This window comes from Coenobita brevimanus, chromosome 56, assembly GCF_032717465.1.
Source record: "Coenobita brevimanus isolate Jiangsu-jjx chromosome 56, ASM3271746v2, whole genome shotgun sequence".
Taxonomy (NCBI): domain Eukaryota; kingdom Metazoa; phylum Arthropoda; class Malacostraca; order Decapoda; family Coenobitidae; genus Coenobita; species Coenobita brevimanus.
Window position 1 is genome coordinate 1,931,229 of NC_137009.1, and position 16,467 is coordinate 1,947,695.

General features: G+C 42.6%; 1 protein-coding gene across 1 annotated transcript in view; it reads left to right on the plus strand.

Annotated features, from left to right (window-relative positions):
* The window catches only part of LOC145401757 (UDP-glycosyltransferase UGT5-like), an 82,079-nt gene extending 66,328 nt beyond the window's left edge, over positions 1–15,751 (plus strand). Inside the window, exon 10 of the mRNA XM_080273937.1 lies at positions 15,549–15,751. Within this exon, the coding sequence (XP_080130063.1) occupies positions 15,549–15,684 (136 nt within the window). The 3' untranslated portion in view covers positions 15,685–15,751. The remainder of the gene's footprint in view (positions 1–15,548) is intronic.
* Positions 15,752–16,467: the final 716 nt, after the last annotated feature.

Below are 16,467 nucleotides of genomic sequence, written 5' to 3' on the forward strand. Positions count from 1 at the left end.
CGTCAGCTTTTAGGCTCCCGGAAGGGAGCTGAGAGCTCATATAGTCCAATCTAAGGGCAAGGCTCTGACCATTACACTTGCACACACCCATCCCCTTGCTCATGGGGGACAGTAACCACCCACTTCATTAGTGAAACTTCGCAACCTTAGCGAGGCACGAACTCCCGTCTACCAGATTGCAAGCGAGAACGTTACCACTGAGCCAGCGAGCAGTGTGTGTGTGTGTGTGTGTGTGTGTGTGTGTGTGTGTGTGTGTGCCAACACAAGATAGTGCAAGCAGAGTGAAAGAAGAGTTCTGGGCAAATGTGGACGTGTGCATGGAAAAGTTTGAGGGGAATGAGAGAGTGTCTTTGATTGGAGAAATGAATGGGAAAGTAGTAAATGTGAAGGTGGATAGTCAGTGAATGGGGTATGCCTGCAGAAGTGGATGAGAATGGCAGTGCTCTAGTGGACATTTGTGTGGCGGGGCAGCTGGTGATAGCCAATAGTTTCTTTAGGCAGTAAGTGATCCACAGATAAACACAGCAAGTGATGCGAAGGGTGCATGGAGAACTGAACGAATGGAAGGCAGTGGTTGATTATGTGTGTGTGGATGACAGAATGAGAAGGAATGTAATGGATGCAAGATCATAAGGAGATTGGGGGAATGGACTTTCTGACCACCACTTGGTGATGGTGAAAGTCAGGGTTCCAGTGCAATGGAGGAATAGAAGGAGGGAAGGACAGGAGGAAGTAGTCCATACAAGGAGAGTAGAAAGGTTGTAATAGGATGGGGGGGAAAAAAGGCCGAAAATGAGAGAGTAGTAGAGGAGCGATTGCATAAATATGGGTTGGAGAAGATTGGGGAGGTGGAAGATGTGTGCAAGATATTCACAGAAGAAATCTGTGCAGCATGTGAGGTGGTGTGTGGGATGAAGAGAAGACAAAAAAGGGTGCAAGGAACAGCATGGTGGAATGACGAGGTCAGGCAAGATGTGACACAAAAGAAGAAAGCGTGGGAAGCCGAAGCATCGAGGAAGTTGAGAGACAGAAACGAGAGTTATGTAGAGAGGAATGGAGCGGTGGAAAGATTAGTATGAGATAGTAAGAAGAGAGTGGATGAGAAATTTGGACGTAATTTGAGAGGAGGGAATGTATGAAAATATTCTGGAAAGAAGTAAAGAGAGTTAGACCGGGTGATAAAGAAGTTAGTAAGGGAGTCAATGATAAAAACGGTAGACTGATAGCAAAGAAGGAAGAAAAAGTGAGCAGATGGAGAGAACACTTTAAAGAACTGTTAAACATAGAGAATGAAAGTTGTGTGAGTATTAGTGGCTGGGGAATGGCTGGGAGGAGGGTGGTGAGAAGGAAGGAAAAGATCAGTAGAATGGAACTAGTGGAAGCAATGAAGAAGGTCAAAATGGGAAAAGCCCCAGGAATTGATGGAGTGTGTGGTGAAATGCTGAAGCATGTGGGAGAGTAGTACTGTAGTAGAATGGATATGGAGGATGTGCAGATTGGCCTGGGAGGAAGGTAAAATCCCAGAGGATTGGAAGTCAGGTATGGGATAATTTTTCCTCTGTACAAAGGAAAAAGGGGAAAAGTACATAGTAATCACAGGGGCATTTGCCTTCTTAGTGTAATAGGCAAAGTATATGGGAGGCTACATACTGACAGAGTTACAGATGTAACAGAGGAATTATTTGGAGAAGAACAAGGAGGTTTAAGGAAGGGAAGAGGTTGTGTACATCAAATTTTCATCCTTAGGTGTATAGTGGAAAAGTTCCTAGAGAAAGGAAAGAAGTTGTATACAGTTTTCATGGATTTGGACAACATATATGACAGAGTGGATATGCAAGGAATGTGTAAAATACATAGAATATATGGAGTCAATGGGAAGTTACTGAATGCCGTGAAGAGTATGTATGAGGATGCTAAGGCTGCAGTGCGTGTGGAAAGTGAACTGAGTGATTTTTTTTTTTCTGTCTAAATGTTGGATTAAAACAGGGATGTCATGTCTCCATAGTTGTTGAATCTGTATATGAATGGGGTTATAAAAGAGATACAAGGAAGAGCCGTGGATGTTGCAAATGGTCTAAATGAAAAAGGGCAGACTTTGGAACCTTCCTTTATTGTTGTTTGCCGATGATATTGTATTGTTAAGTGAAGACGAAGGGGAACTGAAGGGCTTGGTGAATGAGTTTCGAAGAGTGTGTAAGGAACGGAATCTAAAGGTGACTGTAGGGAAGAGTAAAGTTATGGTCTTCGAGAGAAATGAAGCCACTGAATGTAGTAAAGTGAGGCTGGATGATGAAGAAATGGAAAATATGAGTGTATATATGTATTGGATAGTGTCATGAGTAAGGATGGAAATTTTGGAGAATAAAGTGCTTGAAAGGGTAAAGCAAGGAAGAAAGGTGGCTCCTTCTTTGAAAGCAGTGATGAGAAATAGGGAAGTGAACATGGAAGCAAAAAAGTCGCTGCATGGTAGTACTGTGATACCAACTCTAACGTATGGAAGGAAAGCTTGGACCTTGTTGGAAGGACAGAAGATAAGAGTGAGGGCAGTGGAAACGAGTTATTTGAGGGGAGCATGTGGAGTTACACAGAGAAACAGATTGACATATGAAAGAACGTTGTGGTGTGGATGTGGGTGTGATAAGAAGGGTTAAGAAAAATACACTGAGATGGTTTGACATATGGAAAGGACGGAGAGCGAGAGACTAACAAGGACAGAGTATGTGAATGGAGTGGACAGCGGGGGGACGGAGGGGGAAGCCAAGGATGAGATGGACGGTGGAGTGTAGAGGTATATTAGAGAGGGGAGTGTGAGCTGGGGGGAGGGCAACGATATAGCGGGGAACAGGGCGACATGGAGGTGAATCGTTTGTGGCCAGCCCTTAAAGGATTAAGGCGTCTGACTATATATATATATATATAATTTATTTATATATATACTGTATGTCATAAAAGACTTTGTAGCTCCTTTGTAGTGGAGTTTTATATATATTAGACTTGTGGGTGAGCGGTTGTTATATTTCAGTAGCTTTGTAAGTGGATAATCTTCTTTCCCATTTGTCATGTAGTGACAGGAGAGGTAAAGAATAGCCTGTGTGTGAGTATGTGTGTATGTGTGTGTATGGTCACTAAGGCTTTGTTCACCGGTGGATTGCTGACAACTAACTGCATCATCTCCTTACTGGCCACTCTGTCGTCAGCTTTCCTCAGTGTAATATGCAAGCTCATTTCCCGTTCCCAGGCTCGCATAGAGCTGTCTATCTATCTATTTATCTATCTATCTATTATGATTTGTAATTATAATATGGAGTCCTAATATATATATATATATATATATATATATATATATATATATATTATATATATACTATATATATATATATATATATATATATAGACCCCCTGTGGCGGGGGGGACACAACCTGGCCGCACTATGGGGTGGTACTACTACTCTGCCGCCAGGTTGTGTTAGGAAGAATACTGCCACCGTATTCCCTGCGTATCGTAAAAGGCGACTAAAAGGGGCGGGGTGAGGGGACTAGGGACCCCCTCCTCTGTTTTTTAGTTCCTAAAAAGAGACAGGCCAGAGAAAGGGATGGGGGATGGAGGTATCCCCGTACCCTGAAGATTGGGTCTATGAATGTGCGTGGATGTAGTACGATTGAGGCTAAAAGGGAGGAGATTGGGAGAATATTTGTGAGAAGAAAGTTGGATGTGTTAGCTTTGAGTGAAACGAAGATGAAAGGGAAGGGGGAATCTATGTTTGGAAGTGTGAATGGAAGTTTGTCAGGTGTTGATAGAGGAAGGGCAAGAGAAGGTGTGGCCTTGTTAGTGAGTCCGGAAGTACAGCAATGTGTGATTGAATGGAAGGAGGTGTCATCGAGACTGATGTGGGTGAAAGCGAAATTTGAACGTGAGTTGTGGGTGTTTGTGAGTGCATATGGACCTGGTAGTGAAAGGGATGAAGAAGAGAGGGAGTCTTTCTGGAATGATGTTGATGAGTGTCTGCAGAGTTTTGGAGCGAATGTGAATGTGGTAATGATGGGATATCTGAATGCTAGAGTGGGAAATGTAGCAGTTGAAGGCGTAGTTGGTATGCATGGTATGCCTGGAAGAAATGAAAATGGGGAACGAATGATACCGATGTGTGTTGAGCGAGAGATGGTGATTGGGAATACGCTGTTTGAGAAGAAAGATATTTATAAGTATACATGGGTGAGACAGGAGGGTGGAAGGATTGTTGATAGAGCCTTGATGGACTATGTGGTTGTGTCTAGGAATGTAATAGGAAGATTGTTGGATGTGAGAGTTCTGAGAGGGGAGGGTGGAGGTATGTCTGACCACTACCTGGTGGAGGGAAAGTTAAGAGTAGGTAAGAGATGGGTGAGAGCTAGGAGGGTTAGGTGTGGCAGGGAGGTTTTGAAAGTGAGTGAGTTGGATAAAAGAGAGAAAAAGATAGAGTATCAGAAGAAATTGAAAGATGAGTGGAACGCAGTGAAAGATTGGGAAAATGGCAGCGTGGAGGAGGAATGGCAGTTGTTTAAGAGTGCTGTGGTGGGGCATGCAGAAGAGGTGTGTGGTGTGAGACGTGTGGGTGGTGGTGTAAGAAAAGGAAGTGAATGGTGGTGCGAGGAAGTAAGTATGGCTGTGGCTGAGAAGAGACGTGCATATGAAGTGTGGCTGCAGAGGAAGGATAAGATGTCATATGAAAGGTATAAGGAAAAGAGGAATAGAGCGAGAAGGGCTGTGCGTGATGCTAAAGTGGCAGCAGATGAGAGGTGGGGTATGCGGCTGACAGAGAATTTTCAACAGAATAAGAAAATGTTTTGGAAAGAGGTGAAAAGGGTGCGAAAGGGAGAGTCTGGGAAGGAAGAACGAGTAAAAGCAGAGGATGGAAGGATGTTAATTGAGATGGATGCAGTAAGGAAGAGATGGGCAGAGTATTTTGAAAGATTGTTAAATGTAGAGGAGGAAAGGGTGGCTGAGATTGTGGCGGATGGAAGGGTGCAAAGAATAAATGTGTTGGGAGAGTTGAATGATTCTTTGATCACGAATGAGGAAGTGGAGAAGGCAGTAAAGGAGATGAAAACAGGGAAAGCTGCAGGTATGGATGGGTGTGCTGTGGAATGCCTGAAGGGTGGTGGAGTGACTATTGTTGACTGGTTAGTAAGATTGTTGAATGTGTGCTTTGAGAAAGGTATGGTGCCAATTGACTGGGCAAGTGCTTGTGTGGTCCCGTTGTATAAAGGCAGGGGTGATAAGTATGAATGTACTAGCTTCAGGGGTATAAGTCTGTTGAGTGTTGTAGGTAAGGTGTATGGTAGAGTGTTAATTATGAGAGTTAGAGAGGGTACAGAGGGAGTGATTAGTGATGAGCAGTGTGGCTTTAGGAGAGGGAGGGGATGCGTTGATCAGGTGTTTGCTGTGAGACAAGTGTGTGAAAAGTATTTAGCGAAAGGCAAGGATGTATTTTGGGCATTTATGGATTTAGAGAAAGCGTATGATAGAATTGATAGGGAGGCTTTGTGGACTGTTTTAAGATTGTATGGACTTGATGGTAGGTTACTAAAAGGGGTGAAAAGTTTTTATGTAAATAGTAGAGCGTGTGTAAGAGTGGGAAATGCTGTGAGTGATTGGTTTCCCGTGAGAGTGGGGCTGCGACAGGGATGTGTGATGTCGCCTTGGTTGTTTAATATTTACATGGATGGTGTTGTAAGGGAGGTGAATGCAAGAGTTTTAGGTGGTCTGAGTCTGGTAAATGTTGATGGAGGAGAGTGGAATCTGAAGCAGCTGCTGTTTGCAGATCATACTGCACTGGTGACTGATTCAGAGGAGAGACTGAGACAGTTGGTAGAGGAGTTTGGAAGGGTGTGTGAAAGGAGGAAATTGAAAGTAAATGAGAATAAGAGTAAAGTGATGAAGTGTACGAGGTTGATAGATGGTAGGGGGATGAATATAGTTTTGAATGGTGAGTTGCTTGAGGAGGTAGATTGCTTTAAGTATCTAGGGTCACATGTTGCTGTGGATGGAAGAATAGATGCAGAAGTGAAGTTTAGAATAAATGAAGTAGGAAAGGTGCTGGGAGGAATGAAAAATGTGTTTAAATGTCGTTCGCTTAGAATGGATGTAAAGAGAAGGCTGTATGAGGGTGTTGTGGTACCGACTGCATTATATGGGGCTGAAACATGGAATATGGGTGTAGCAGAGAGGAAAAGTTTGAATGTAATGGAGATGAGATGTCTGAGGAGTATGTGTGGAGTGACGCGTATGGATCGAGTGCGAAATGATGAAGTGCGAAGGAGAACTGGAGTTGTTCGGGAGATGGCTGGTAGAGCTGAGCAGAGGGTGTTGCAATGGTTTAGGCATATGGAGAGAATGGATAATGAGCGATTGGTGAAAAAGATAACTAGATCTGATGTGAGAGGTGTAAGGCTGAGAGGAAGACCACGAATAGGATGGATGGACAGTGTGAAGAGAGCGCTGGATGCGAGAGGGATGTCTGTTGAGCAAGGAAGAGTGGCTGTGCGTGACAGAAATAAATGGAGAGAAATTGTGAATGAATAAGTGATGACGCAGCCCTCAGGGGATATTCTCCCGCATTTGGTCTGATCAGCTAGTCAGGTCAGGTGCAGGTAAGGGGATGGGTCTATTATGATGTGGCAGGGGTAAACCAGTTCTGCTGTCGGGCCCTGCTGTGGATGTCACTGATTGCATTGTGCAGTTGACCCTTGTGCGGTGTGGTACAGTGAGGATCTGTCCGTTCTCCCCTTTGGGGCTAAGATGCGAATGAATATGTTTGAATGGATGAGTAAATGGAGACTGAGTCGTCCTGTCTCGGCTACCTCCCTTTCCTTGCGGGAAGCAGCCTAGGTATATATATATATATATATATATATATATATATATATATAGATATAGATATATATATATATATATATATATATATATATATATATATATATATATATCATCAGCCATAACTAGTCCACTGCTAAACAAAGGCCTCCCCCAACCTTTTCCACGAATTCCTTGGCTGAGCCAATCTTTGCCACGTTTTCCCTGCAAGTTTCTCTGTCTCATCTCTCCATCTCCTGTCTGGCCTTTTTCCGCTACGCTTACATTCTCTTGGTGTCCAGTCAGTCAGCCTCTTGCTCCATCGGTTATCCCTTATTCTTGCTATATGGCCTGCCCACCTCCATTTCTGTTCTTTTATAACTTCTATAATATCTTTGACTTTAATCTGCTCTCTCACCCAAGTTGATCTTTTCCTGTCTCTTAAAGATTTTCCCAACATTGACTTTTCCATTGCTTTCTGAGAATGGATTAATTTATTTCCCATTGATTTTGTCGGTTTCCAGGTCTCACAACCATACGTCATAGCTGGATATATACATTCGTTATATACTTTTCGTTTCATAGAAACTGGCAAGCTACTTTTCATAATGTCTCTATGTTTACCGAAAGCTTTCCATCCAATTGTAATGCGTCTTTTTATTTCGCTATCATGATCTTTCATTAATTTTAGTATTTGTCCCAAGTAGTTGTACTCCTCAACTTCTTCAAGAATTTCATCACTTATTCTGATGACGCTCTTTGGTGTTTGTGGATTTAACATTACTGTAGTTTTACTTATGTTCATCTACAGTCCTACTTTCAGATTTTCTCTGTTCAGGTCATTTAACATTTTTTGCAATGCCTCCGCTGTTTCTGGGATTAGGACAATGCCATCTGCAAATCTTATATAGTTTAGCTTTTCTCCATCAATGTTCACTCCTTTGTTTTCCCAGTCTAGCTTTCTGAAAATACTTTCTAGGCATGCCGTAAATAATTTTGGTGAAATTGTATCTCCCTGACGCACGCCCTTCTCAATCTTATTTTTTTCTGAGTCCTTACGTAATTTAACTGTAGCAGTTCCCTCTTTGTATATGTTTTCCAGCAGGTTTACAATGTTCTCATTCACTCCTGGTTCTCGCAATGAACTTATAATTGCTATGTGCTCCACTGAGTCGAAAGCCTTTTCATAATCAACAAAACCTAAGCACAGTGGTTTATTATAGTCTATAGTTTTCTCAGTTACCTGGTTCATTGTATATAGATGATGAATGGTCGAATACCCGCTTCGGAATCCTGCCTGTTCACGAGGTTGGTTTTCCTCCAAAATTGTTGTTATTCTGTTCGTAAGGACTTTGTGAAAAGTTTGTAAATGACTGATAAGAAGCTAATGGGTCGATAGTTACTAAGATCTTTTGAGTCACCTTTTTTTTTAGAGTAAAATAACTATTGCATTACACCATGTTTTGGGAATTTTCTTCTGTTTTATACAGTGGGTAAATAAGTGAGCAAGCCTATTTTGTACTTCTACTCCTGCATCCAACAGTAAATCTGTTACTATTCCATCTTCTCCCGGAGCCTTCCCTCTATTCATATTTTTAAGACAAATATTTACTTAGTCTGGTGTTACCTCAGGTATTTCACTTGTATCAATTGAAAAGTTAGCTATTGGTGCTACTGTTCTTGATGCATATAGTTCTTTGTAAAATTCTTCAACTCTCTTCACCATCTTATCTCTGCATTTAATACTTTCATCGTTTTTTTCTTTCAGTGATGTCATTTGTTGCTTTCCTAGTGCCATTTTACTTCGGACCTGTTTCAGACTTTTTCCATTTTAATGGTTTACCATTATTAGGCATATCTTTTTATCTTTAATCATCTTCTTTCTTTCATTTCTGAAATAGAATCTGGCTGTGCAACCCACAATTCTATGATCACTACCTATATTTACTTTGTTGATAATTGTGACATTTGTGAGCGTGTTCTTCTTATCTGCTATAATGAAGTCGATTTCATTCCTTGTTTCTCCATTTGGGCTTCTCCAGGTCCACTTTCTTCCTGTTCTTTTGTGGAAGAATGTGTTCATTATTCTCATGTTAAACATTTCAGCAAATATATATATATATATATATATATATATATATATATATATATATATATATAATTTCCTGTGGCACTCCACGGGATGCATAGGGCCTCGATGAACTCTCTCCACCAATATTTGTCTCTTGCCATCTCCTTCAGGTCCCACCAACACTCCTCTCCTGCTCTCTTTTCATTGTCCTCAACCAGGTTTCCATCGGCCTACCTCTACCTCTTCTTCCTCTAGCAGTCCACGCTGGCATATCCTGTATTAATCTGCCTTCTATTCTGTGTATGTGCCACAGCCACTTCCAGCAAGACACTCTCACATATTCATTAACTGGTTCCACTCTCATAATATCCCTTATTCTTTCATTTGTAACTCTGTCTTGCCACTTTACCCCAAGAAACCTTCTCAGTATTTTATTCTCAAATCCTAATACATTCTGATCTGTTGCAATTGTACTGTACCATGACTCCTGCCCATAATTTAATATTGGTCTAACCATGGACTTGTACATTTTCACTTTAGTATGTACCAAAAGCATATTATTCCAAACAGATTTCAACATTCCAAAAGCTCGCCAAGCCTGGCTAATCCTCTCCTCAGTTTCATTGTTTAATGATCCATTAGATGATAGTATCGTTCCCAGATATTTAAAGTTTTCTACATTTTTCACCACATTATTCCCAATTACACAATCGACTTGGTCTCTCCACGTTCAAATTAATAATTTCAGTCTTTCTACAATTTATTACCAATCCCGCTTTTTCTCATTCCTCCACCAAACAATCAAGCACCCTCTGCATCTCGTAAATACTTCCACAAATCAGTACAATCTCATCAGCATAGTCCAAATCCATCAGCTTCATATTTTCTTTCCAGTTAATTCCTGCATCTGTTCTCCTTACAACCTTTCTCATATCATATTCCATAACCAAACCAACAGCAATGGCGAAAGAACTCCTCCTTGAAACACTCCTGACTTAACTTCAAATGGATCACTCAAAGAACCACACACCATTACCTTACAAAAAGTACCTTCATGCGGACTTCTAATAATATTTACAAACTTTTCTGGTATACCATAGAATCTCATAATTTTCAACATAGCTCCACGTGAAACACTGTCAAACGCCTTTTCAAAATCCGCAAAATCGAGAAACCGGGGATTTTGCAAACAAATTGAACGCCTTCTCGGTGAGTTTTGGACTCGGGTAGTTTCCCAGATTCCCGGTATTCTTCTCAGTAAGGATGAGGAACCTTCGATCAGGCTTATTTTTATCTATTTATTTATTTTTTTAATCGCCATTGCTGTAATTAGTAAATTTTAAAAAGCTCCTAACAGTTCAAGAAGTGAATGAAATTCCTGGAATGAAATCCTTAATTAACCAATCCTGTATCATAGTGTCAAGACACATTAGATAATTCAGTAACATGTTTCAGTGATGTGGTGAAGTTACCATGAGTCATGTATCCCCACGCTCTAATTAGCACGAATAATATCATATTGTGTCAAAGACTGTTTCTTTCTTGCTAAAGTATGAAACATAATATGACAGTTTTCTTGACTGTGTTATACTTTCATATAATAAAATGTGTTATATAGTTAGTAGGGATTATTTTCTCTGTACGAAGAACGAGTTCAAGCCTTGTGCACAGAAGATCCAAACCATTGAGGAAATACCTCAGTAAAAGGAGATAAGCCTTCGTGATACTGCAATTGCGGATTCCATGCGGCTTGGGCAAGGATTTATTAACCCGTCACGTCCCGAGCTATTTCGCACCTCCAACACCCCCCAGTCCCGAGCTATTTTGGATTTTTTTTTTTGGGGGGGGGGCTAAAACTTCCGCTTTTGTTGAGAAACAAAGGAAAATCACCAAGAAAGGGCTTACCATGGTCCATAAGTGGTCGGAACAGGTGAGGTCCCCGTGCCGGGTATTGTATTTTGTCTCTGACGTGTGAGGCGCTCACATTTTCTATGGTAGGTAATATTGGGAGAAACCACAAAGAACACCTCTACACTTTTTGAATTTGAACTAATAAACAATAACAATAACAATATAATGGTTTTCAATGACATATATGAAAAATAAGCACTGTACCTTCGTGCAAGCATAACGAGTTTGGTCAGAGTGGTAACACGCTATGTGATAAGTTTCTTGTTTCAGTCAACATATCATATTTTCTACTTGTATAATACTGTTTCAATGCCATTTTACCATTTTGTACTGTATGTAAATGTTTTCAGCTGTTTTCATTCATTACAATGACATGTAGCATAACTATAGCGCACATCTGCTTACTCAGCACACTCGCTGTGACTCATATCACATCATACCACTTTCATAGTATTGTTTTCTTTACATTGAACCTTTCCTCCACCACTGTAAATGTTTTCAATTATTTACATTTATTACGAGGGCACTTAGCGAAATGCTAGCGCATATTCACGTACCAAGCACACTTTCTACCACTCGTTCTTCAACTTCTACTTTATTTCTTCACTCCCAATATACTTCCCCACTTACATTACACCCGTTTCCACTCTATACTGCACTATACATATTTACGGGCCTTATTTATTCAACTGAGCGTCAGAATATCGCACCAAATTACCCTCGCAATGAATGTTTTGACTAAAATAATATTCATACACTTACATACTAATTTTCCACTTATATTACACCCGTTTCCACTTGTATACTCCTATTTACATACTTACGGGCCTTATTTATTCCACTCAGCGTCAGGAAAGCGCATCAACATACACTTGCTGGGAAGGTTTCCACTTAGAAAATATTTATGCCCTTACAGATTTTTCCACTTATAATACACCCGTTTCCACTTCCATACTACTATTTACAGACCTACGGGCCTTATAATTACACTGAGCGTCTGTTTGTCGCATTTATTTCTGAGTATCAGTGTCATATCACATTCACACCATATCAGAAGTGCATCAAGGTGTGATACTTACTGAAACAAGGGTGAATGCAGAGACCAACGTCACACTCAACGCACTGGTAGCGGGTGTTTTTTCTCTGAGTGGTAGGTCTCACCCAGGAATTGCTACACACATGACACCTGAGTTGGAGCCTTGGTCTGTTTGGCTGGGGAGGTATAGGAGTGGGGAAATAGCGGGTGGATATTCTCATGGGAGTTTGGGTGGTAGGGGCAGTGCATGTGCGGTGCTGGGGCCTTTCAACCGCATCCCGGGTAAAAATCTCACGTGTAAGCTCACTCACAAACCCTTCAAAGGTTTCCTGAACTCCTGTTGTCATGGCGTGCAGGTGGTGGCAATTCAGGGCAGTTATACCTAGCAGGTGAAAGATGAGCTTCTTGTATCATTTCATCGTGGTTCTGGCACACTCGACAGTGGATATCATGGAGTCTGACTGGTCCACCAGGCGCATGTTGATGCTGTAATCGAGGACACACTCAGGTTTCCATATGTGGTGCCTGTTCTCGCTCCAGTAATCCATGGACTCTGTACGGAGCATCAAGGGGCGGTGAACCGTGGACTGACATCTCTATTATGGTTCTACATTGTTGCTAGTATATTGTTTGCCCTGAAGAAGACAACCTCATTTCTGTCAAGTTTCCACCCCACCTTGACCAAGTGACGCCGGTTCATCTTGGCGGTACCACAGATTCCCGTGTCATGCCTGTGTAGATAACGAGCGAGAAGTGTACCAGTTGTCCAGGTAAAGGACGTGACCAAGATGAAGGTAGTCTTCTATCATTGTCTTTACCACTGCTCCAGACAGCCCAGTACTCCGATCTTCTATTATGTCTGTCTGTGCACCGGTGTACAAGATTATGTCTTGCACATAACCAGTTCTACAGTCACACATAACAAATATCTTGAACTCAAAACGGTACCTTTTGCTGGGTATGTACTGCCGAAATGAAATATTGCCTCTCCACAACACACAAGACTCTCGCCTATGACGAGGTCTGTATAGGGATAAAATGAGGAATGGAATGTTTGCCTCAGGTGATCAAAAACCAATCTAATTCGCCTTATCTTATCTGAGTCATTTGCATTTGCAGGATCATCAACATCGTAAAAGTGGAGGCGACTTAGAATTTGCTGAAAGCGATTACGGCTCATGATTTGGCCAAATATTGGTGTCAGCATAATAGGGTCCCTTGTCCAGTATGCCGGAATTCTGTTCTTTCGTACAATACCCATCAAAAGTACCAGGGCAAAAAATAAAAACATTTCTGCAAGGGAGACTAGGTAATCATATTTGATAGAATGCCTGCTCCTTGTGCCCAGTCTTTCACTCTCACGGTGCTGGCTGCTAGCGAAACAGTTTGTTTGTTCCACTATTTCCTCCACAAAACCTTCACTGAGAAAAAGGTGGAAAAAATCCAGCCTGGTGGAAATAGGGTGAATTCCTGGAGCAATGCAGCCAGCACGCCCCTGCTCAGTGAAGGGGTGAATGATGAGAGAAAAATCACCCCTATCCTCCCAATTCCATGACACAAATCCCTCGTTTCCTTCGTCCCCATCATCGCCTTTGTCTGGGTGGGGAGGAGATGCTGGTGGGGGAGGTTGGGGAGGAGGAATGCGGAGGGCTTCCCCACTCGCACTCCTCTTCCCTCGGCCTTTACCCTTTCCCTTTCTCTTAACCTTATGGCCTTGTGGAACATTAGGGGGCTGTGGGGATAAAGTCTGGGAATATTGGGGAGCATAAGACGTGCTGGGGAGTGGTTCCCCCTCCATCACAACACCACGTGATTCATTACGAACCCTCACTCGCCCACGTCTCTGGGAATATTGGGGAGCATAAGACGTGCTGGGGAGTGGTTCCTCCCCACCTCCCCCTCCATCACAACCCCACGTGATTCATCACGCACCCTCACTGCCCCACATGATACGCCCCGCTGCCTCACACCACCACGGGAGAGCGATGACTCACTCCCTCCACTCTCACTTTCTATACTCGCTCCTGCACTTCCCCTTTCACTCCCCACTCCCTCCACGCCACTTCCGCCCTCCCCAAACAAAAGACTAGGCCCATACCTGCTTGTACGATGTGGTGTGCACTCGGGGCTGCGATAGGTGATAATCTCTCGGCCCTACCACGTGGCAGGACGTCCCACGGCTCCGTCCTCGTCCTCGTCCTCGTTCTCAAAATCGGGCTCCACATCAAGTAGGGGCTGCCGAGAGGATGTTGCATGTTGTTTTTGTGCAGGCTGGCCCTCTCTAGCAGCACGATAAGTCATGTAGCGCCGCTTCCTGGGGGACAGGACCTCATCATTGCTGCTGGTTTCCACCTCCTCTGGTTGGACATAATCTTTGTCCACAACCTCGTCGTCCAGTGGGGAATCACTGTTGCCTGTGAAGGCGTCCAGGGAGGCTTGGATTTCCTCCTCCGAGAGACCTCTATGTGTCATGTCTGACCAGGGCCATTGCTAACAGGTGAGTGACTGAGCCGAGGGTGAGCGCGGGTTGCACGGGGTCGCCAAGTGTCCCAGTCTGGTGGCAGGTAGGGGAAGGTCGAGCGACCCTACTTACCAAATATCAAGCGCGAATTTTGAAAAATGTGCAAATTATGCACCTTGCACTTGCGCAATGTACCAGTACATCGGCGGGACTGGCAATTACATAATGTTGCAACGTAGTCATACGTCGATGGGACGCCCCGGGTTAAGTGCAACTGCTTCAAGTTTTGTCAATACAATCGTACGTGCTTTTCTAAGAAAAGTTTGTTCAACAATCGATGCAAGTGTAGCTGTGCGTGTAAAAAGGTCTGAGTGATATGTATCATCACAGTAACTCATGGTCAAAATTACTGCTGGACCTACAGTATATGATTCTGCGTTTGGACAAAAAATTCCTGGATTAGATGCGATGAGTGGGCTGAAGCATTATTGTGGTGGAGCGACCAGTCCTCCACTTCCCACTACTCTTGTTTCATGCAACATACTGCATTCCATAGGTAATGGAGAACTTCCAGTTAGTACTCTTTATTGATTGGTTGGTCTTCTGCTGCATAATCATAATGACCAGCACCTTGGTATTCGAATAAAAAAAATGTCAGTTTGACATTCACTTTACAAAAAACCCGCCATGTTTAACACCAATAGATTTATTGCCGGAAGCCTGCTGAATCTTCCTAATGGTTACAGATTGCTTCTTTCCAAGCATTTGACAAAATTTGATGAAATGGCATTGCTCAATTAGCTTATTCATTGCAGCACAGAGAAAATACAACGAACAAGAAGAATATGCCCTGAAATACAGTGTTTGTCAGCACTGACGGGACTGGGCAGTAGTGTTTAACATAATTTTTCGAGCATTCGTACAATGAATCAAGGCCACGCTTCATTGAGTCACATCCCCTTGATCTTGCTGGTTTGTGAGAAAAAATATACGGTCAGATACTTTTTCATCAAACCTCTCATATCACTACAACTTGTTAAACATTAATAATTATAGCATTACCTGTATGCACCAACAAATATAGTAACAGAATTTCAGTCGTTCAACTTACTGGTATTGTTTATACGGTGTACCACGAAATTTTTCATATAATAATGAATATTTTTATATATTATCCTTATTGTCTGTAGGCTTTATCTTGGCCACTATAATCTTATGAGATGCTTTCCTGTCCCAGGTACAAGTTGTACAATGTTGATGTGTGGGCCAGCGTGGCAGGCGTGGTGCTGCTGCTCTTCTGGCTTCTCTACCGCCTTCTGCGAGCTCTCTTCAGATGCCTCTTTTCATTAGGAGCCAAACGAAAACTTGATTAGAGGTGTTATTTTTATGCTGTATTGTACAGCCAGTCCTCACTGTATATCATGGATGTTCTAAAATACACAGTTGTTAGTATACATTATGATACACTGAAGTCTAACAGACACCAATCCCTACACAGAGACTATGAAATGTTATCGCAAGCCTATTTTCATTTGAATACAGGGAATTCCAGAAGAGTAGCTAAAAACTGACAACACTAGTAGCTTAGAAGTGAGGTAATTGCTCCATCCTTCTATCCATCATCCAGTCCTACATTGCCCCATGAGGAGCGTAGGAGCCCGGGGCTAGGCAGTTGGTCCCGACATTTAAGATGTGAGTGACCAGCCTCACTCATCCCTGAGTGGCATTACATGAGCAATCAACCCCAACCATCCCTTGGATATAAACCTTCACCGGCTCAATCCAACTGGAGTGCAATAATTACCCATTAAACCACTAGGTGCCAAAATTTGGTTATATGGTTACCACCCAGCTTAGTAAATAGTTTCCTGGTGTACAGGAAACCATTTGGCTTGTCACTCAGTCCAGAGTCACCCACAGGCAGAAGGAAGAGGAAAGAATGAAGGAAAGAAAGACAGAAGAGGGAGTGTAAAGTTACCCGTAGGCATAAGGACAAGGAAAGAATGACGAAAAGGAAGACAGAAGAGGATGGAAGGAAAGAAGGATGGAGGAGAGGAAAGGGCAGACACCTGACAGCAGCACTACATCGAGTGAGTGGATGATGAGCGCCCCCACCCACCACGAAGGTAATTCCTCACGGGGCATAAATATATTGT